Source organism: Cynocephalus volans, chromosome X (genome assembly GCF_027409185.1).
Source record: "Cynocephalus volans isolate mCynVol1 chromosome X, mCynVol1.pri, whole genome shotgun sequence".
NCBI classification, from domain to species: domain Eukaryota; kingdom Metazoa; phylum Chordata; class Mammalia; order Dermoptera; family Cynocephalidae; genus Cynocephalus; species Cynocephalus volans.
The window spans coordinates 150,941,666-150,964,522 of record NC_084478.1 but is presented as its reverse complement, the minus strand read 5'-3'; the positions used below and the strand labels follow the sequence as shown (position 1 = coordinate 150,964,522).

At 45.2% G+C, this 22,857-nt stretch overlaps 1 protein-coding gene across 1 annotated transcript in view; it reads right to left on the bottom strand.

The window, feature by feature from the left end:
- Nucleotides 1-19,942: 19,942 nt before the first annotated feature.
- The window catches only part of SLC9A6 (solute carrier family 9 member A6), a 59,390-nt gene continuing 56,475 nt past the window's right edge, over nt 19,943-22,857 (bottom strand). Inside the window, exon 16 of the mRNA XM_063083213.1 lies at nt 19,943-22,592. Within this exon, the coding sequence (XP_062939283.1) occupies nt 22,320-22,592 (273 nt within the window). The 3' untranslated portion in view covers nt 19,943-22,319. The remainder of the gene's footprint in view (nt 22,593-22,857) is intronic.

Below are 22,857 nucleotides of genomic sequence, written 5' to 3'. Positions count from 1 at the left end.
TACGTTGTATGAGTAAGCTAACACCCTTGGAATGCCGTGCACAGACCCGTCGCCTATGGGCATACAGTAAATGTTTTCTTTGTCAACATCTCTTCAAATACACGAATCCCATAAAGCAACATTTCCCCACTCCAGCACTTACAAAAATGCTTCCTTTCACCTACAGACAAATGTAAAGGGAAATAAATGCCAAAAAGAAGGCAGTTGTCTGTCATCTTCAATGTACACATAAGATGTGTGCAGGAATCTGACAGCATTATGTTCCCTTCAAGTGCAGCAGAAGCTAAGTCCCCAGAGCTTGAACAAATGGGAAAACAAGAAATGCTCACACATAACCTTAAAAGTGGATCCAACCATGCTGCAGAGTGAGACAAGCCCGGCTTAGGGGCTTATGCCCATATAAGGCCCCGCAAGCAGCTCCCAGTGGAGCTTGAGATAATTTGGCACCTCTCAGCAAAGCCCAACAGGATTGCATTCAGGGCTTTGTTCACAAATAACCCCAAGTCTGCTGTCTACATTTTCATCTAAACAATTGATGAAAAACCTAATACCTCCCTAAACATCTCAGGCCTCAAAGACTCTTTTAAAAAGTGCTGAAAATAACTCAAAGGCAGCCATCATCCAAAATGCTCGTGCAAGGCTCCCTGGAGATCTCTCCAAGTAGCTGAGAAAGAGCTGGGACAGGGGGACAGAGCTCTGGAGACTACCTGAGCTCAGAGATGGGCTGAGGTCTTCTTCCTCTTCTGCCAGTGACCTACTGAGCCAGGGGTGGGCAAACTCTCCCTGTAAAGGGCTAGATAGTATTTTGAACTTTGTGGGCCATAGGTCTGTCACAACTACTCATTGTAGTGGATGGCTGTGGCTGTGTTCTAATAAAACTTTATTGATGGACACTGAAATGTGAATTTTTTATCATTTTCATGTCATGACATATTCTTTTACTTTTTTTCAACCATTTAAAATGTAAAAACCTCTCCTAGTTCTCTGGCAGTACAAAAACAGGCAGTGGGCCAGATTTGCCCCACAGGCTGCAACTGGCCTTGCCCCGCAGTTGGCATTAATGCACAGTAACGAATGGTAATGTGCAAAGAACACAGCCGCAGGCATATGGACTCACTTGGATCTTTCAAGTTTACTTCTGCTACTTTCTGGCTAGTAAGTAAAATCTCCAAGCCTCAGTTTCCTAATTTGTGTGGACCTTCCTGCCAGCGCTGGAATGAGGATTAAAAGAGAGATAGCATGGAAAGCACTCAGCATGGTGTTGGCCCACATTGTAAGCACCCAGTAAACGTTAGCTACTGTTATTCTCCCTTCCAATAGCCCTGGTGCCTAGCACACTATCTGGCACACGGTAGATGCTCGTGAGTTGGTTGGTTGGATGAATGAGTGAATGAAAGAATGAATGAATAAAATCCCATTGAAATGCAGCAACTGACACTTTTACTCAGGCTGGTGAGTTTCAGCTTCTCTCCCTTCCAAACTTTTAGTTTTGGCCCAGTGTCCTGGTTGGGTCATCATGGGAGACAAATTGTTGGGGCTGGACTTAGTGCAATTTCAGAAGTGCACATAGTAGGTGCTCAATAATTACTTGGTAAATGAATGAATGAAGAGCTATTGCCTAAGCCAAGCAATAGTTTCAAGTATTTGAAGCCCAAGAAAAGAGATCTCACTTTGCTCCCATCCCTAGGGCTCATGATGCTGTGAGGGGGTGGGGGGTGGGCATTAGGATGAGAGGACCCTCTCTGAAAGTCTGCCTGGGGAGGCAGAAGGTAACTGTCCAGCACTACCTGTTTGTCTTCCTCTCCTGCCTTCTTCAGCTGATCCCACAGGGGGATGCTGCCCGCCCACCACCTGCCTCTGCAGGAGACGCAGCTCTTGCACAAACTGTTTGGGGCTTTTCAGAGCCAAATTTCTATCTGCATATGAATCCTCATGCAGAGGGCCATTGCTCCAGCTGTTAAGGTAAAAGAGGGGTAAGCCAGTGATTCCGGACCCTGTGCATCATTGGGGGAAGCCATTTATTTTTATATAAACAGCATATGGTGCTCATCTACTCCTCACAAGGAGACTGTGGGGATTCCTGGCACACAGGCCATTTTAAATTTCAAAGTTTCTCCAGGGTCCTGGACAAAAAGCTGTGGAAAATATGGAAAGGGAAATCATCTTGAGCCAGACAGAGCAGTCCCTGAACCACAAAGAGCATCACAGTGGATCAGAGGCCCTGGCAAAGCTTTCCCTGGAGAACGGCTCCTACAGGTCCAGCCAGGCTGATAGGGTGTTGGTTCCCCCCACAGAGAAGGGTCGCAGGGATCAATGTACTGTGCTCGGCAGCTGACTGCCAGGAATCGCGGCCTTGGACAACACCGAGCAGGAGGCTGTGGGCTCCGTGAGCACTGACAAGACCCTTAAAGGCATCCAGCTTTCCTCCTGAGGAAGGCTTGACTTGGCTCCCACTACAAATACTGTCAACCACATCAGAGCTATTTCACAAAAGCGCTCAGAAAATGGAAAATGTTAAGGACATTTGTGGGAACCAAGAAGGAGCCAAACACAAGCACAGCATCATTTTCCCCACCACCCAAGGAGCCACCTTCCCAAGTCTTGAAGCAGCAGAAAGGCAAGTCAGGGTCCTCATGGTCTGCTGAGCAGGAGGCCTCTGGGAGTCTCCCTTTCAAGGCCTGCTTTGGGTCTTGGAGCCCATGGTCTGCTTTGAGCCAACTATGGCATTGGCTATTAATTATGATTGATAATAGTAATAATAACCACAACAGCTACCATTGGCAGGGTGTTGACTGTAGCCCAGGCACTGTGCTAAGTAGCTGTGTGACGGTGGGCGTTCACTGAACCTCTCTGAGCTTTAGTATCTTCCTTATCTTAAAGAGAGGGGATAATACCAGTGCTTAGCTCAGAGGGTTGTCGTGGGGCTTCAACGAGGCAGTGCATGCGAAGGGCTTAATGCTGTGCCTGGTCCAGATCAGGTGCTTCAACAAGTGGCAACCACTACTGTTGCAACTGAGAAATAGCCACTGATTCAGCTTGAAGAGGAAAAGAATGACCTTAACTCTGTTTTACTTCTCCCTTCTCTCATCCTCAGCCTTCTCACCTTACCCTGCTTCTTAAACACAGGCTCTTTTAATTCTTTCCCAACCTTCAAGAAGGGCAGATAGGGCACGAGCTTTCACACCTGGCCGTTGAGAAGCATGCACTAGTCACTCCTTGGTCTGTGTGCCTACCATCAGCAACTCTGAGCATCCTGCCTCTTCGTTCTCCCCACCAGGCCCATTTTCTGCTCTTTACATCACCTTGACAATGCAGCTTTGACCTGGCTCCACAGGGCAAAGCATGAGGCATGCCATAGCAGTGTGAAAAGTAGTTCACTGGTTATCTCAAAAGGGTGTGAGTCAGAAATGCCAATGAAAGCATTTGAAAGCAAAATTCACCCTTTTGTGATGGCCACCAAAATAACGCTCAAAAAGTTACTTTTCTTCTGAGGGTAAAGCAGAAGAGGAAAAAAATGAGTGGCAGTAACCAGTCCAGTGAAGGGAATGTTTGATCTTGGTTTGTTCATTCATTATATTATTAGTAAGTATCTACTCTTTGCTTATTACTATGTCAAGCATTGGAAAAAATGGAATGAATAAGACAAGGGTGTCTGCACCTGTGGGGCTCACTGTCACATGGGGTAGATGGACAAAATCAACAAACAATTCTAACATGGTGAGAAAAGTTCTCTGCAGGAGAGGAGCACAGAGGAACCAGCACCAAACTCAACCTGGGAGTGTGTTTGTTTCAGTGTGAGAAAAAGCCAGCAGCAAACAGGAAAAAAAGAAAAAAAAAAAAAAAACCATTGATTAAAACAAGTGGAACTCAGCAAATGCAGAGGGCACAGAGCCTGCAAAGGCAGCTGTAGAAGTGGCTCCTCAGGGTTCATGGTGTTCTGCACTTGTTTCTCATCCATTCCTGAGCCCGTTGATTAGGTCTTGCCTCCAAACCTCTAGAAAGGATTGATTCTTAAAAAATATACAGCACAGAAAGAGAAAAACCACATGTTCTCACTTATTTGTGGGAGCTAAAAATAAATAAATACATAAACAAACAGGGGTGGGTGGGGAAGAAGACACAACAATCAGAATTCCTTGAACTTGTTAAGACAAGTGAACAGATATGATGTTGATGAGGGGAGGGGGGATGGGGGAGAGAGAGGGGGGAGGGAGGAATAGGTAAAGGGACATGAAAATCAACTACATTGTATATTGCTAATAAATAAATAAATAAACATAAGAATTGCAGTTTTTCAACAACAACAACAAAAATATATGCTTCCAGATATTAAGTTACAAACTACAAATACAAAATCCTGTATACAGTAGTATTCCAATTTTGTAAATTTTTTTTTTTATATGTGTGAGGGCATATGCATTTAGAGTAAAAAGACTGGAAGGAAATACACCAAAACACTAAGAATGGTTATCTTTGGGAAGCATTTTTATATCTTCTTCTTTCTTAAATATTCTAATTTTTTCATGATGAACATGTATTATCTTTATAATCTGAAAAATAATAATATTAATTTCAAAAATGAAAGAGTCCGCAGAAGGCTACATGCTGTATGATTGTTTATATGACATTCTGGAAAAGGCAAAACTACAGGGACAGAAAACAGGTCAGTGGTTGCTAGGAGCCTGGAGTGGGAGAAGGAATTAACAACAAAGAGGCAGGGGGGAATTTTCCGGAGATGAAAATGTTCTGTATGTTGATTATGGTGATAGTTACATGTCTGCACGTCTTTTTCAAAACTCACAGAACCATACACTAAAAAGGATAAATTTTATTGTATGTAAATTGTACCTCAATAAACAAGAGTTTTTTTAAAACTCTTTTTTAAAACTGAGTCTAGATCATCTCTCCAGTTCTATTATCTCTGGAGAATCTGATGGACTAGGAAGATAATGAAACTTTTGGAGTGTATGGCCTAGAAAGAAAGATTAAAGAAACACATAAGGGAAATTTTCATATTCCCGTCAGTCTCTTTAAAGTTCAGTCTTAGACTTCTGGGACTTGAGTTTTGTTTTTTGTTCTTTGCTCCTTTTTTAAAAGTCACTCAAGACCTGGATTTACGTGAAAGACATAGTTTTTCTTGGTATTTAATGAGGTGACTTTAGTTTGAATTCAAGTATATGATTTACAACTCAAGTGATATCTTTATGAAACATTTACATCTGTGACAACACCTAATAAAACTTTATTGGACACATTGCTTGTATGGTTAGAACAAACTGTCAAAATAATCCCCCTTGGACCAGACAATCACAAATTGACCTTTTACCCTGTTGCTCTTGCCAGTATCACATCTAAATTCGATCTGATGGAGAATAGAAGGAAGGGCAGGCCAATGACATCATTTGCTTTATGAAGATCGGGGTTTTTATTCCTACGAGGGACATAACATAAAGACCATCTTTGAGTAAGAAATGACATGAGCCAGAAGCTGCCAATTCCTGTCCGGAACTACCAGGATAAACACCATGTTTCAAACTCAGTCATGTCACTTAAATATTTGAAGCCTGTTTTGTGCTTTATTTAATATAGAGTTGGATCATTGTCCATAAGTACTGACACTAGACACTGTACATTTGGGGTGGAATCTGAAGCTACCCTTTTGTTTCTTCCTTAGGTTAACAAGAGAAAGTGTTATGGAAAGGAGGTGAGCAGCTGGTTCAATACAGGGAGAAGTGTTGCAGGTACTTTTGTTTTTAATTTACCTGCTTCTACTTAGAAGTGGCTCCAAATGTATGGTATAGAACTACATGTACAGATGCTCCCTGTTCAAATAAAATGCATTGAGAAATCACAGAGAAATACTGAAAATATCTAATATCTAATTTATTGAGCCAGGTAAAGGGCATAATGAAAAGATGGAGTGGAGTTCTCTACAGAAAAAAAAAAAATATTGGCCACTTTAGTCTATTATATTTACAAACTAGGAATCTTGAGCTCTAAAACCATATATTCAATTACATCTAATTACGTGTCTATCTCCACCACTAGACTGTGAGCTCCTTGGGGGCAGAAACCATGAATTATTCACCTCTGAATTTCCAGTACCTAGGGTAGGTAGGTATTAAGAAGGGAGGGAGGGAGGGAGGAAGGAAGGATGGAAGGAAGGAAGGAAGAATTAGTAGAATGAGGTCATTGGTCTATGAAAGGTAGAGGTTTGAATCCCACTGCTGACCTCCCTAGCAATGGGTCAGAAAGAGTAGAGCCCAGCTGGATAGAGCGCAGTGTAATGGGAGCAAAGTCACTGGCTCCATCATTACAGACTGACCAGCTTAGCCCTGGACTGTAACTGTAGGCCGACTGTGAACTCTGACCAGCCTTCTTGAAAATGCCATGTTGTACACAGAGAGGAGTAGGTGAGAACACAGATTCACTGACCCAAATGGTGGTAGAGTCTAGCATTAGGAAGCAATCTTCCTTCTTTCATCGGTGTCCCCACCTTTGTAGAGTGGGATTGGTGTTGGTTCTAGAAAACCTTGGGGAGAGACAGAGAACTTTCCTTCCTTAGCTTCCCCAGGGGCTACACATCTAACCCCACTGTCTACTGGGAAAGACTAAGGTGAGCCAATAAAGTTGTTTTTATAGGTGAAGGGCATATTTTGTGAGGTTCTGGGTTTAATACATATTTTTAGGTCAGCATATCAGTCCTACAATTTCTGGGTGGAGGAATAAAATCCTGCCGAGGAAGGAATGTAATCGGGATTTAACACAGAAGCAGTTATAGGAAATACCTAACAGGACCAACATTACATTTTTTAACAAGATGACACCGCACTGTGGATCGTCTTTCTCTCAAGGTAGTTGTGAACTGACTTTTCCCAGCTCCTCCAGAGGCAACGAAGACTTCATTTTGGAAACATTGGCTGGGTAAGCTAGTGACTCACACCTCAGATGAATTAATAAAAGTTGAGAAAACAAGAACCAGATGTTTTCTTCATCTTAATCTAGGCCTCTATGCTTTCTTTTTTTCAGTTATATTGTCACTTGCTGATTTCCTTCTATTGAGGCAAAAATCAATTTTTAAAAAGTTTGTATTGGTGCATATTTAATTAACTCTGCCTCAACCGTTGCTATTTGGCTCAAACTTCCAGGAAGACTGCAGCTCAGGCATCAACTGCTTCTGCAAGCTAGTGGCACACAATGTTTGAGAACAGCACACCAGAGGGCTCTGGACACCCAGTTGGGTTTGTTAGAGAATGCTTGCCACAGCCCTTGGGGAAAAGCAAAAAGTGAAGTAGTGTTTTTGCTTGCACGTAAACCTCCACAGAACCAGAAAGGGTCTGGTCAACTAGCCGTGGCTTCCTTTCCACATCCAGTATTCATTCCTTGGCCCTTGACCCTCCTGGAAAATGCTAAGAACTGCATTTTAGAGAGCCCACAATATATATTTTCCTTCTCCTGGCCAGACCAGTGGTGGATACACTGAAATCCGGAGTGACGCACTTTTAAAAGTTTCCTAATAACACCACCCATCATTCCCTGAGAACTTCTGAAGCTTTCTGCTTTTTGTAAGGAGGAAAAATAATTTATTTTTTCCTCCATCCATTGTACTTTGGTTAAGGCAATTATTTTCCCCAGACCCCACCCATAGCAAAAAGCTCCAGATGTTCTTAGGTTATAATGGGAGAACAGATTACAAATCCTGGTGTTTTCCAAACTCGCATCCTTTCCAAATCTTCTCATTTGGGGCCCTTTGTCTTCTTCTCTCATCTCTCTTTTCCCAACTGGGCTCCATCTTCCCTTACCTAAGTGATCCAGAAGCAAATTTAGATTTGTGCTTTTACTCCTACATCTCTTAACCTCTTGGTCCTAATAGGTGTTTTCTCAAATTGTAGTTACTACCACTCCATCCACCCATTTTCCCACTCCAGGTTGCTGGGAATCATCGTAAACTCCCCCATCTTGCTCATTCACTACATTTAGTCTCCAAGTCCTACTGAGTCTATCAACTACATGTGTCTTACATCTGTTCCCTGCTCTCCATCTCCACTGATGTTTCTCTAGTCTAGGCCACAACTCTCTCTCACCTGCTGAGTCTTCTAGCCATCATCTCGGTGTTCACTCCTGCCCCTATCCAAATAACCCATCCCTCCTGCTGAAGCCACAACGAGAGTGAGCTCTTTAAAACCCAAATATGTTAGTGTCTTCTGTACATTGCCACTCCCTGGTAATGTAGTGGACATGATGGCCTGGGAAAATTTCTTGCACCAGTGAGTAATGTGGAAGTCCTAGTTAAAGCTAGGTTAATATCATAGAAATGGCAGGGACCTCTCCAGCCTCCCAATCTTCCCTCTGGCTGGACATGTGACACCTGGACCTTTCTCCATCATGGCTCCTATTGTGCTGTGTCATGGTTATCTGTACACTTAAGTCTCCCCCATTGGACCATGAACTCTGGGTTATGCTCAGTTCTGTACCCACAGCACCATGCACAGTGCATGGCACAAAGCAGACATTCAGAACTAAATAGTAACACAGTAAGAACTGTAAGAACCCAAATGCCCCAAGGGATCACACCCTGATCACATAAGTCCTTCTTGGCCACACCCCATCATGGCGCTGGTTGCCCTCTAAGTAGGAATTGTATTTTAAGCCAATCAGCCTTCCCTAGAAGCCCTATATATATGTGTGTGTGCCGCCTAATCAACGAGCTCTCTCCGGTGGATTGTCAACTGGTGTCAACTCGTCCTTTCATTTGGTGCCGAAACCCGGGATGGAGCTTCTCTCGAGCGGCGACACTTTTCAGATCGCAGCGGCAACACTTTCCGAGCCGCCCCTCGGGGCTCCCTCGAGCTGTAACACTTTTCAAATCGCAGCGGCAGCACTTTTCGAGTCGCCCCTCGGGAACTCCGTCCTGCCAGGACCGGCCTCCCTTCCCCGCTCACCATTGACAGTCCACCCTCGTCCATTCTTTTTGGCGCTGGCTCCTTCCACTCACCACCGGGTCATCATTAGGTAAGCCCCCTTTCCTAAAGGGCACCAGCCCTTTTTCAGGCTACCACAGGGAGTCTAGATCGTCCGGTAGCCCCTAACGCCCATACCTCACCCCACCACAGTCTTCACGACCACCATAAATTCCCAAACTATAACAGGTTCCAAAGCCCCGGTAAACTTTTACTTTCATTTTTGGAGGTTAAAAGCCCCATTCTGTTCTCCCCTTCACCCTCCTGTCCACCACTCTCTTCTCTCCACTTCCCGGGTCCGGGACCCGACCAGAAAATCCTGGCGCTAGGTTCCTTCAGGCACCGGGCTTTTGCCCTAGAGAAGTGGAGGTCTGAGTGACGACCCACACTTCCCTTCTCTCCTCCTGGTTCGTACCTGAACCTGCCCGGACTGACGTGACCTACTGGGGACACCCTCTAGGATCCCGCCTCTCCCAACCGGCTGAAGGATCTGTCCTATCACTAAATCTCTGTCCGATTTCTGTCTAAATTCCCATCAAGAGACCAGAATGGGCGCTTCCTCCTCCTCCCTAGGGGACTCTCCACTTCAATGCCTTCTAAAAAACCTCACCAACCTTCCCCTCAGGCCAGATATTAAGCCCAAACTCCTCACCAAATTCTGTACACAAGATTGGCCTTATTATCCTTTAGATAATCAAAACACTTGGCCCCCCGAGGGCACACTAGATCCTAACAGTCTATGAGACCTCTTTAACTACTGCCAGCGCCTAAAAAAATGGAAGGAGATCCCCTACATCGAGGCTTTTCACTTCTTGGCTCAGAACCCCGCCCTCTGCTCCTCCTGTGCTCCCTCTCAAGTCCTTTTAGCCTGTAAACCCTCTTCACAGTCACCCCTTGATTCTTCCACCTTCGACCTTGCTGATGAACCCCCACCCTACCAACCTCCTCCTTCCCCAGTGCCTCTGGCGTCCGCTCCTCCTCCCCCATCATCCGCGTCACCTTCTGCACCTCCTGCGCCATCCACTCCCCCGTCTTTACCCTCACCTACTCCTGACCCACTAAGCCCCCCTTTCACCCGTTCCCAAGGACCTCCCCCCGCCCCTTTAACAATCGCCCCACTACGTGAGGTAGCTGGGGCTGAAGGAGCAGTTAGGGTCCATGTTCCCTTTTCCCTAGCTGACCTTACAGAATTAGAAAAAAGACTAGGCTCTTTCTCTACCGACCCTACCACCTACATTAAAGAATTCCAATGGATCCTGCAGGCCTACAGCCTCATACATCATGACATCTTCATGCTCCTAGCCAATACCCTCCTCCCCGAGGAACGCCGCAGGGTCTGGGATACAGCCCAAACCCATGCCACTGACACCCATCGTACCAATCCGGATCACCCGCCAGGCCCCCAAGCAGTCCCAGAACAGGAACCTAATTGGGATTATAACACAGCCCAGGGAATCCAGGCTCGAGACTGTTTTGCCTCTTGCTTAATAATTGGCCTCAAAAATTCGGCTCGCAAGTCGTCAATTTCCAGAAAATTCAAGAAATTGTCCCAAAAAAGGAAGAAACTCCCTCCGAGTTACCCCAACTCAGAGGACGGCCAGCATGTCCTTATGACCTATTTCCTGGCCCAATCCTACCCCAACATTAAAACTAAACTTAAAAAATTAGAGCAGGGTCCTGCAACCCCTCAGACCGAAATCCTGTCAGTGGCCTTCAAGGTTTTTCATAATCGGGAGGAGGAAAAGGAACGTCGAAAACAAAAGGCCGACCACGCCAAATTCCAGATGTTGGCCCGGCTTATCAAACCCCCTAGGCGCCCTCCCACAGCCTCCACCTCAAAGCCTCCACCTGGAGCCTGCTTTAAGTGTGGAAAGGAAGTGCATTGGGCAAAGGCTTGCCCCACCCCTAGGCCACCCACCACTTCTTGTCCAAAATGCAAAAAGAAGGGACATTGGGGATCTGATTGCCCCCTTGCCTGAAGGGGTGAGGGACCAACTGCCCCACAGTCCCTCAAACCGTGGACACCACCTATGGTGGGCCTCGCTGAGGAGGACTGAAGGAGCCTTGGGCCCTTCCCGACCATCTCTATAACAAAGCAAGAGCCCAGGGTATCCATGGTTGTGGACAGCCACCCAATATTTTTCCTCCTGGACACTGGAGCCACCTTTTCGGTCTTAAGGGAATATAAAGGCCCCACCACCTCCAGCAGCTCTCCTATAGTCGGGGTAGGAGGTAAACAAATCTTTCCCCCCAAAACCCCTTTTTTAACCTGCTACCTTCAAGGCACTCAATCCGTTTTCTCCCATTCCTTTCTAGTCATGCCACAATGCCCCGTCCCCTTGTTGGGTCGGGACATTCTATCACGGCTTCAAGTCTCCATTACTTTGCCCCTGTCCTCTTCCTCTTCCCCCATTTCCTTCCTCCTAGAGCTAGTTCAAGCCCAAGATCCTACTAATTCCACCCCTCCAAAGAAGTCCTTACCCATCTTAACGCACCCTGTTAACCCCACAGTTTGGGACACTGCCAGCCCCGCTCTGGCCCAGTGTTCCCCTGTACACATACAGGCTCAGTATCCATTAACCACAACAGCCCTCCTCAGGTTAAGACCTATTAAAAAAGGGGTATCTCCGTCCCACTCGCTCCCCTTTCAATACTCCCATACTCGCTGTACTCATTTCTCGGTTCTGGACTTAAAAGATGCCTTCTTTTCCATACCCCTGGAAACCGATACTCAAGACATTTTTGCCTTCACATGGACTGACCCCCACTCCCGTCACTACAGGCCCTTCTAACAGCCCCTGCACTTCATCTCCCTGATCTAACTAAACCCTTTTTCCTCTATGTTCATGAAAATACGGGACAAGCTCTGGGCGTTCTAGGACAGAATTATGACCCCTCCTTTGCCCCCGTAGCATACCTATCAAAACAATTGGACCCCACTGTACAAGGCTGGGTACCCTGTTTAAGAGCCCTGGCAGCGGGGCAGTTGCTGCATAAGGAGGCATCCAAATTAACATTTGGGGCACCTCTCACCATTCTCTCACCACATCACCTCAAAGACCTCCTGACCTATAAGGCTCTCCAATCCCTCCCACCTTCCAGAATCCTAACCCTCCTATCCTCGTTTCTGGAAAATCCTGCCCTATCCTTCACTACCTGCCCACCCCTAAATCCGGCCACCCTACTGCCTATACCAGATCCCCCCAACACCCCTTTGCACAGCTGCATAGAAAGCCTTCAAAATTTCATACCTTACCGCTCTTCCATCATTGAGGGGCCCCTGTCTCATGCTGATCTCGCATGGTTCACGGATGGGTCCTCATTCAAGGAAGGAAACACTCATTACGCAGGTTATGCCATAGTCTCCCTTGATTCAGTTATAGAAGCCCAACCTTTACCCAAGGGTACTACGAACCAGCAGGCCAAACTTATCGCCGCCACGCGAGCCTGCGTTCTAGCTGAAGGAAAAACTCTTAACTTATACACTGACTCCAAATATGTTTTTCATATACTTCTCTCTCATGCCGCCATATGGAAAGAACGCGGTCTGCTTAACACCAAGGGTAACACAATCACCAACTCAGCTTTAATCTCCACATTAATTGAGGCATCCCATTTACCTTGTAAATTAGGAGTCATTCATTGCAGATCCCACCAGAGGGACGATTCCCCAATCACTCGCGGGAATTGTAAAGCTGACCTCGCCGCACGCACTGCGGCACGGCACCCACAGACACAAAACCAACTTCCCATTCTTCCATACGGCTCCCAAGGTTCACAGACACCCTCTCAGCCTCAACCACCTAATGATGATAAGTCCTCTCTCTTTCGCTTGCTCCATGACCTGTTTCACTCTAGCCCCCAAGCTTTATCCCAGTTTTTACAAGCCTTCTTCTCAGTCACCCCATCTGACAAAGCCCTCTTACAAAAAATTTCCTCCTCATGCACAATCTGCCAGCGTACCAATCCTAACACCCCTCTCAAACCTGGGCCATACCCCTCCCACCAGGCCAGAGGTCTCACACCCACAGCCGACTGGCAAGTCGATTTTATGCACATGCCTTCTGTCCGGCGCCTCAAATACCTCTTGGTGTTTGTTGATACCTTTTCAGGATGGGTAGAGGCATTCCCATCATCCAATAAAAAAGGCCTCCACCGTAGCCCAGACTCTCCTTTCCCAAATCACCCCACGATTTGGGATGCCCACTTCCATTCAGTCTGACAATGGACCTGAATTTACCACCCAGGTAATACAGAAACTCTCCCAGTCACTCTCTCTCCCCTGGCACCTACATTGCCCTTACCGACCTCAGGCATCTGGAAAGGTAGAGAGAACCATACTAACTAAATTGTCTCTGGAATTACACCTTGATTGGGTCCGTCTTCTACCTCTCGCTCTACTCAAGACCAGGGCTCTCCCAAAAAAGCCCTCCAATCTTTCCCCTTTTGAAGTCATGTGTGGTAGGCCCCTCCTACCCCCGGGGATCACAGCAACTGAAGGACCCATACCACCCACCATGGCCTTACCCTTGCTCTCCCACCTTCGCACCGAATTATGGAAGTACCAGGACTGGCTACTTCCAGATCCGTCACATTCCAAAAATAACCTTTCACTCAGCCCCGGCCAATTAGTATTCCACACTTCCCCGGAACCCAAAACCCCCCTAACCCCTAAGTGGGAAGGCCCATGTCCTGTCATCCTTTGCACTCCAACTGCTGCTAAACTTGCCCTGCCAGGTAATCATGTTACTCCATGGATTCATATTTCCAGGCTGAAGCCTTACACTCAGGATCCGCCCTCGGCCACCGAGAACTCCAATAACAAGCTGCAAAAGAACTTAACACATCATTCTTTTAAGTGTATCCCTCATCCTACCGACCCTTTCAAACTCCGCCTATCCCGGACCTCAGCCTTACCCCCAATTCCGGAGACATGAACCTTCTCCTTGGCCTTCTCCTGTTCTTTTCATTTCACCCAGGGAGCTTTCAGGCCCCTCTGCTAGCTCCCCAGGGTCACCCATTTACACTTGGCAACAGATCTCTCATGCGACGGCTCCTGGCGGCCGTCCCCTTAAACGCTTCCCTTCCTCAACCATTTATAACCACACCGTCGCCCCACCAGGCTCTTTCTTCTGGTGCAATGGAACCCTCTCTACCTCCATCCTGCCTAATCTTACTGCCCCATGCCTTCTTGTCACCATCGTCCCTCAACTCACTCTGTACACCAGTTCATAACTGTTCCATCTTCTTCATCCCCCCCTCAAGGCAAAAAAGGGCCGCCTTCCTCCCGATCATGGTTGGTATTTCCCTAACAACATCAGCGGTCAGAGCCAGCCTGTCGGGAGGGGCCTTAGGACACAGTTTATGGGCGGTCGAAGACATAAATGCTAAACTTGAAGGGGCTCTGACCTCCACTGCCGAATCTCTTTCCTCTCTACAGAGACAAATTACCTCTTTAGCTCAGGTCACCCTCCAAAACCGTAGAGCACCAGACTTCCTCACCGCAGAAAAAGGAGGTACTTGCATCTTCCTTGGGGAAGAATGCTGTTATTATATCAATGAATCCGGTCTAGTAGAAACAAACATCATCAGACTCACCGACTTAGCTTCCAGCCTACGAACCACATCCAGTTCTAACCCCTTTTCTTCTTTTTTCTTAAACCCTATCCTAAGTTGGATTTGGCCCATTTTGGGACCTCTAATCATTATCCTCATAATCTGCCTTTTCTTGCCCTGCATCATTAGGTTTCTTCAAACCCAAGTGGGAAAAATTTCTAATCAGGCCTTTAACCAGCTTTTGCTTAGAAACTACCAGCTTCTAGGTACCGATGAACCCCCGCCTCATCTCGTGAGTGCCTCAGCAGATGCTGAAGAGACACCACCTTACAGAGGAGACGCATTCCTACACGCCCTTGCCACCGACGCCTGGCTGCTCCCTCCAGTCTCCAACTATGAACAATGGAACCGGTGCATATTCGACTTGTGGCTTCAAGGAACATTTATGGACTTTTCCCCTTTTGAAATTACTTGTTTCTCCACCCTCCTTTGGGGTTTCATAATGGGTATTTATGTACCTTCCTCCCATTGCCCCCCCCACAACGCCCCAGTTCAGCAGGAAGTAGCTCAATGACTTCAACGTCCCCTTTCCTAAAACAAGAAAAAGGGAGGAATGTAAGAACCCAAATGCCCCAAGGGATCACACCGGAATGTAAGAACCCAAATGCCTCAAGGGATCACACCCTGATCACATAAGTCCTTCTCGGCCACACCCCATCATGGCGCTGGTTGCCCTCTAAGTAGGGATTGTATTTTAAGCCAATCAGCCTTCCCTAGAAGCCCTATATATATGTGTGTGTGCTGCCTAATCAACGAGCTCTCTCCGGTGGATCGTCAACTGGTGTCGACTCGTCCTTTCAAATACTCTCACCCTTAAAGGGAATATGTTAGTTTCCTATTGCTGCCATGACAAGTGACCACAAACTTAGTGGTTTACAACACCCATTTATCATCTGATGGTTCTGTAGGCCAGAAGTCTAATAAGGATCTCACTGGGCCCAAATCAAGGTTTCAGTGGGGCTGCTTTCCTTCTGGAGGCTTGAGGGGAGAATCACTTCCTTGCTTTTTCCAGTTTCTAGGGGCCCCCTTTCTCTATCTTCAAAGCCAGCAACGTAGCAATCTCTCTGACCCTGCTTTTGTTGTCACATCTCTTTCTCTGACCACAGCCAGGAAAGATTCTTCAATGTTAAGGGCCTGTGTGATTAGATTGGACCCACCTGGATAATCCAGGATAATCTCCCTATCTCAAGGTCATCCGATTAGCAAACTTAATTCCATCCACATCCTTAATCCTCTTTGCCATGTAACCTAATATATTCACAGGTTCCAGGGATTAGGATGTGGACATCTTCAGGGGGCCTTTATTCTGCCCACCATAGGCAGCAACAGGTGAGGGACCCGAAGTCCATACAGCAGCCCAATTCTCATGCCTTTCACCCAATTGCAATGTTCTTCCCTAATTGGCTGCATTCTCCTTTAGATTGAAACTATGATTTAGTCATCTCTGTATCCCCATTGCCTGGCTCAGGGCTCAGCCCAGGTGAGGTGCTCAGTGTTTATTGACTGGAAGTTAGGAAGTAAAATTTTGGTGGGCTAGAGCACTTAAATATAAACCTCTTGGTTCCCCTTAGAAAATGGAACTTCGTTAAGTTTCATGAAGGTGTTTAAAAAACCAATTTTGTCGCACAATCAGGGGGTCCAACTGCCATTATCTTGCTTTCTCACACTAAACCAGCTCTAAGACTGAAAAAAACAGGCAACTTCCATTATCTGACAGAAGCCTTCCAGATTTTTCAGATGAAAAAATGGCTCACATACTTTTTGCATGGTCCACATGGGAACACAGCTGTATAGGAAATTCAAATGAACAACTAATATCATGTAATAAAGCCTCGTGACTCCCAAAGCAACCAAGAATTGACTACTTCTCAAGCAATTTTTGTAGTATTAGTATTTAAACACAGTGATCCACTTCAGTTCCAACAAATCTGGAGAAATTAAGCTTGTTTCCAAGAAGTGCTCATGGAGCTTTCAATACATTTTTCCATCACCACAAAAGAAATAACTTGCACGACTGAGCTGCATCTCTTTAGTGGGACCCAGTGCCCACCAGACTGCACCAAGCGGAAAATGAGCAGACCTGGTTTCTAGCCAGAACACAGAGGGCAGGACTCCCCGAGCTGCAATTACAATATGGGTTCATGGTAAAGGAGAGGAATTCTTGTCCTTGGCAGAATTGGCCAGAAATTGTCAGTTCTCATGGAGTTCAGACTCCAGCCATGACAGCCCCAGCTAAGCCAGTTCTCAGAGTTGTCTTCACTGTGGCAACCACTTGGGACACCTCCAACTTGCTGAACTGGAGATTCTGAAGGAAAGCAGCCCAGAGTAGCTGCATAGTCTGTAAAGAGTTCCAGATTTTATTTGAATAGCACCTCATCAGCAAAACCTTACAGAATACTCAACTTTGGTTTCAAGAGCCTTCTGAATCCCAGTCAGAATGTTTCAGTGTACATCACTTCATCTGATCCCCCTACCAGGCCTGGCAGCTACTTGGGGCTGGATCATAATCCAGTACCTACCACAGTGCCTGGCACATGGTAATAGCTCCATAAATGTTTACTGAATCAGTGAACTGCCGTCATTTTATAAAGGAAGAAACAGGCTCAGAGAGGTGTACGTGCTTTCCTACAGGCGCCCAGTGGCAGGCAGGGTCAGGACTCTGGCCTCCTGTTAGCCTATTACTTCTCCCATTCAGCCACGCTGGCCTTCATAATCCAACCAAATAAAGGTCAGGAAGACCTTTCACACCTTTTCAATATATATTCGTTGAGCACCTATCCTCAACTCTTCCCTTGTTCTCTGCCTGACTGGCTCTTTCAAGACTTGATTTTAATGTTACCCCTGAAGCAAGGCCTCCTGCTTCACCCCACACCTGCCCCGCCTCCTAATGCTCATTACCCTCTATCACATCTCCAACTTGTTACTTATTCCAGCCTTTAATTATTTTATGTGTGCGTTTATTTCTGATCTGCCTTCACTGACTAGAATGTAAGCTCCACGAGGGCAGGGTACTGGCGCAGACTTGCCATTGTCAGCACACTGTATAGTAAGGGTGTGATGTGGCCACTGAAAATAAGCCACTGTGGTCTTGGGGACATCGTCATAGAAGGGTCTAGAACAATGGACTTCTGGTGGATGCCCTGAAGATAGAAAGGGAATGGAGTCGTTTAGCCTGGGGACAGAAAGACTCAGGGAAGATGTGCCAGCTCCTCTTTTCAAATGTCTAAAGGCAGCAACACGGAAGAGGGACTTACCCTAAGAGATACAGTGGGACAGGGGTGAAGGGGAGGAAGGTGTAGTGGGGAGAGTTTGGTTCAAGGTGCTCCTCATTGTGCTGGTACTTACGGAAGTGTGGGCTACTTACCGTCTTCACCACTAATATGTAAGTGCTACGAGGGTTGCCCTGCATCGATTTCATTCCTCACTCTGTGTATAGCACAGCACATGTGTGTTTGTCACTCAATAACTATTTGACATTTGAATGAATGTTGTGTGGGATATCAATTAGAGGTCACTGTTCACTCTGCCTGGAACGTTCCTCATCCTTACTCCCCTTCATCTAGATGTACCTTGACTTACTTTTGAGGTCTAAACCTAAATATCACTTTATCAGGAAAATCTTCCCCAGTCCCTGTACCACCAGATTAGAGCACCCTCTCACAGCGTCCCATGCTTTTCCATCATAGTACTTATATGATTGTGTTTGAGGTTATTGGTTGATAACTTTAGATATTCCCCTGCTAGAAGGCAATCAGTCTTTCTTGCATGAGTGGTTCCAAAGAATCCCATGAGACAGCTGTCAGCATCTCCTGTAGAATACTCTCATGACAGCTGGACTGCAGTTTAGTTGTTTGCTGCTATCTCCACTGCATGTTGCACAAAGTCAGCACCCAGATATTTCTTGAATTAACTTCGGAAAGGCTCAGTGAAGTCAAGTAACTGGCCAACACTGCACAGTAAGCAAGTAACAGAGCCTGGGTTGTAACTCCAAAGACTGGGCTTTTTCCTACAACACCAACCTGTGTGGACACAAAGCCATTGTTCAGGACCACAAATTGCGATGAAAGACAGGCGCATTGGTGAAAAGGTTGGGAGACAGAGCGCAAAGGGATGCTGCTAGGCAGGCTGCCTTGCCCACAGGCTTGTGAGACACAGGAGGCCCTTTGCTAAGAACATGAGAACCTACCCCCGGCCCCTGGGAACTCATATCCTGCAGCCAGCAGTGCAACCAGTAAAGGGATAGAGCTGAGACTTCATGTCCCACCCTGCAACTCCCTTCATGTTCCTCCTAGTTATACTCAAGATGGGCTAGCATGGAGCCTGCCTGGGGCCAGCAGAGTAGTGTTAAGAATCTGGACTTTAGAGTCAGACTGGATTCAAGTCCTGGCTCTATCACTTACTAGCCATGCGACAACTTATCTGCACCTCAGTTTTCTCATCTGTGAAATGAGAAAAATAGAATCCTCACAGCATGATGCAGATTAAATTAAAATGCAGGTTAAAAAATACCTTGTATACACACTCTTGTACCTAAGAGGGGCTCAAAAATGAGAACTATTATTGTGATCATTTCCAATTTATTTTCAAGCCTCACACTGCTTCATCTGTGTGGTATACTTCCTGTCAAGGACTTTTTGATTAAGTCAGAACATCTATATGCTCATCTCCTTACACTCCTACACTGGGTCAGGTTAACAAATGGGCTTGCTCAAATCTAAGATAGGGTTTCGTGTGATGAATCAGCTGGCAAACACGGGTTGGTTCAAGGAAAGAGCCTGTTGTGTGTAGGCCCCCCACCTGTGTCTCTCACTGGCCATGAACAAGGTAGCTGGAGAGGGTGGCAACCCAGCAGACTAGATAAAGTTGCTGTCATCAAGCTCTAACCTACAAACCTTATCATGTATGAAAAGAAAGATGTATCTTTTAGTTGGAGGAAGGACTCTTTGTGTGATCATGCTTTCAATCAAACTTGGAACTGCCTTTCTACCTAACTGGATACAGAATTTTCTCCCACATATAATGGAACTACCATTTTCATGACATTATCCATTACTGAGCTAACAGGCTACAAATCAATGTAACACCATTTGACCGCTTTGAGTCATATTTCTTAAATGGTCCAATTGTGACCATAAGCAAATATATCCACCCTTACACATAAGCACCAAAAATTTGCCACCCCATAAGTTAGGTTCTGTTAGGTTTCTGTGTGCTTCTTTTTAAAACATCAATCTTTCCCCCTTTCCAGTAGATATACAGGTAGAAAAATAAATGAAGTCAGCACTCTTTACATCTCACCAGAATAAACTGACTCAACTATGGTGAGTGGTTACTTGCAAGGCTATAATTTTTTTAATGACAGATTTCCTAAAAGAAACCACTATAACATCTGTCCAAGTACTCCAAGGGAAAACAAAAAATACATAAAGATTAAAAGTCTATTACTTTAACAGCACACTGCCAAACACAGACAACTAGGATAAATGCCAAGAACCCTTAAAAAATAACTTTAAAAGATGCAACGTTCAAGTCATTCAAACGTGTAGGTTCCACAAACAACAGAAAAACAAGTCCAAGAGCAGTTCTACGTGTGCATGATGGTACCTCAGACTGTACTCCATCAAAGTTCATTCAGGTGTCTAAAACCGATAGGCGTCTGAGCAAAGTTTTTCTCTCTTCTTTGCTTGAAGATGTACACATAGATTAGAGGAGAGGAAAATCTTCCAGATGCTGATGTAAGCACAGGAGGCTTGGTTCCCCTTTGATAAAGGATGAAAGCAGATTTAGTTGACTCAAGCTTTATCAGTTTCCCTAATGAAAAGTCTTACGCATGCCGAAACAGACGAGTTACTGAATTTGTCATGCTAAGTATTTACATAAACTGAGCTCAGTAACCTGACAGAATAAAAAAGGTAGCTGTTAAATTACTGTATAACCTTTTACGACTTGAATAACTTCATGGGTAAGTGATGCTGACGTTCAAAGCCCCTCAAACATACATTGACAAGAAATTATTTACTGCATGAAGAGGCACATATCATATAAAACGTACACTTCACGGGAGGGATTCCTGCATAGCAGGAAAGTCGCTACCACTACGTAACAAATGGCTATGCCAACAGTCAAAGCTGCCACTAAAAAGTCCAATGTTAGGATTCCCTTAAACTCTCAAGGAGTGTTTGCGATAGCACAGACATCTTTTGGAGAATAAGTGCATTTTGTTTGGAAGGATATTTTTCATGGGAACATTTGAACATCATGCAAATAACTCAATTTTCTAATTGGATAAGATTTAAGGCAATGCTACTCAGACCTGAGGTGGGAGAAATCCACAAAAGTTTATATTTTTCTCCTGAATCATTAACAGGTCAGAATCAACATCAAAAAGTATTCCCCTTCCAAGCGTTCAATGCACCTTTAGGTATTTTCAGCATGAATATGAAATGGGACATTTTTCTGTGCTCTTCCTTGAAAACCGTAACAAAACAAAACAAAACAAAACAAAAATCACACATGGCAGCTTAGGTATTTAATATTTAAAAAAGTAACATGAAAATGAAGACAACTACACCCGTTGCACACAAAGGAGCCACCTTACAAAAAATGCTTCACAGCATTATATTTCTCTTATGACTGCCTTTGGTGCAATGTAGAACAAGCATGGATTCATAAATTAACTTTTAACATCAACTAAAGACTAACAAATGACAATTAGACACAGTAAGTTAAAAAATTTTACATTTTGCTCCTGTTTGGCTGCTAAAGAGCAGCAATTTAAATCGATATAAAAACTTCTGATGACAAAGCTTGCTATACAGATAAAGTACATAATCAAAAATTAAGCAGCAATTAAATTTCTCATTTAAACTTATCTGGTATAGAATATTTACATATTGGGGGAAGAGAGATCTCTGAAACCACCATTCTCTTTACTCCCCTCTTGTCCTCTGCCCCTTCTGTGCCTGCCCCAGCCCCCTTCAAATCTAAATCAACTGCCCTGAACTAGATACACCTGTACTTTGGCTAAGCTGGCCGGATGCGACTCCTTCTATGACCTTGGTCTAGAAGAAAAGGTGGTCTTGGAAATCACTTGTAGGCTTCTTTTCTGAATGGCAGTGTACTGTAGTCAATGAATCTGTTCTTTCACAGCAAGGGAGGAAAAGGGCCCCCACACTTCACTCCCCAACCTGAATGGGACAAAATCAAAATGCCATCAGCTCCCTGCACCACAACAGGCCACCAGAGAAAAGGGAAAGAAAAAGGTCATGACAGACAAAGGCAGCAGCGATCAACAAAAGTTTCCCAACAAAGGAACCTCTCCTCCCCGGGTTCCCTAGGAAATAAGACTTCCACTTCTCTCTCCCTCCCCCACCACACACACAAAATTAATTCACATCACAAGGACTTGGTACTCTGGTTAAGTGTCAGGTAAATATAAGAAAGAGTAAATCCACTACTTTTTATACTTTAACTGACACATAAAGCTAACAGAACACACAACATCACTGTGAAAGTAACCTTCTAAAACAGATCCAGTCTATATAGTGCAGCCAGTAAAACTTAAAAGAATAGTTTGTTCACAATCTGCCTTGTACAGGATATTTATATTCTTTCTATGCCATATAAATAGCATTTATATAGCTTACACATTCAGAGACATGCACTGGGACTTTTTAGGTAGTACAAATTTCTTCACAATCACATGTGCAAATTTTACAAATCACTAAGTGAGTATTAATAAGCTTAGGCTGGACTGTGTCTTGTGTTATCCAACAAATTTAATGCGGGTTCAGAATCATCCATAGGAAGAACCAGGCGTGTTCCACGAATGACCAATTCGTGGTCCCCAAATCCAAGCTCCCGATCCAAGGCATCTTCAGAACTGTTGCCCATAAATCTCCTAGGGGCACTGGATGTTGCCGATTCCGTGTTCACTGTAGAATCCCCATATGTCAAACTGATATCGCCATCATTCAGAATAAGATCAGAATCATCATCTTTCAATTGTTCCTGGTTCTAAATGCAAAGAAATTAAGGTTTAAGAGTTGTTAAGAAATTCAAGGAACATTTCCAATAGGAGAATTTTTAGAGGATTCTCTATTTCAAACCATTCAGTGGTAGCCAATTTGCCCTCAGGATAAAGCCTAAAGTCCATGCCTTGGTTTAAGACACAGTGTGACTTGGCTCGTCAGCTTTATCTCCTGCCACAATCTGCCCTCCATCCCATAGCCCTGTTGTGTGCCAGCCAGAGTGACATGCTGACAGATGCCCAGATCTCTCA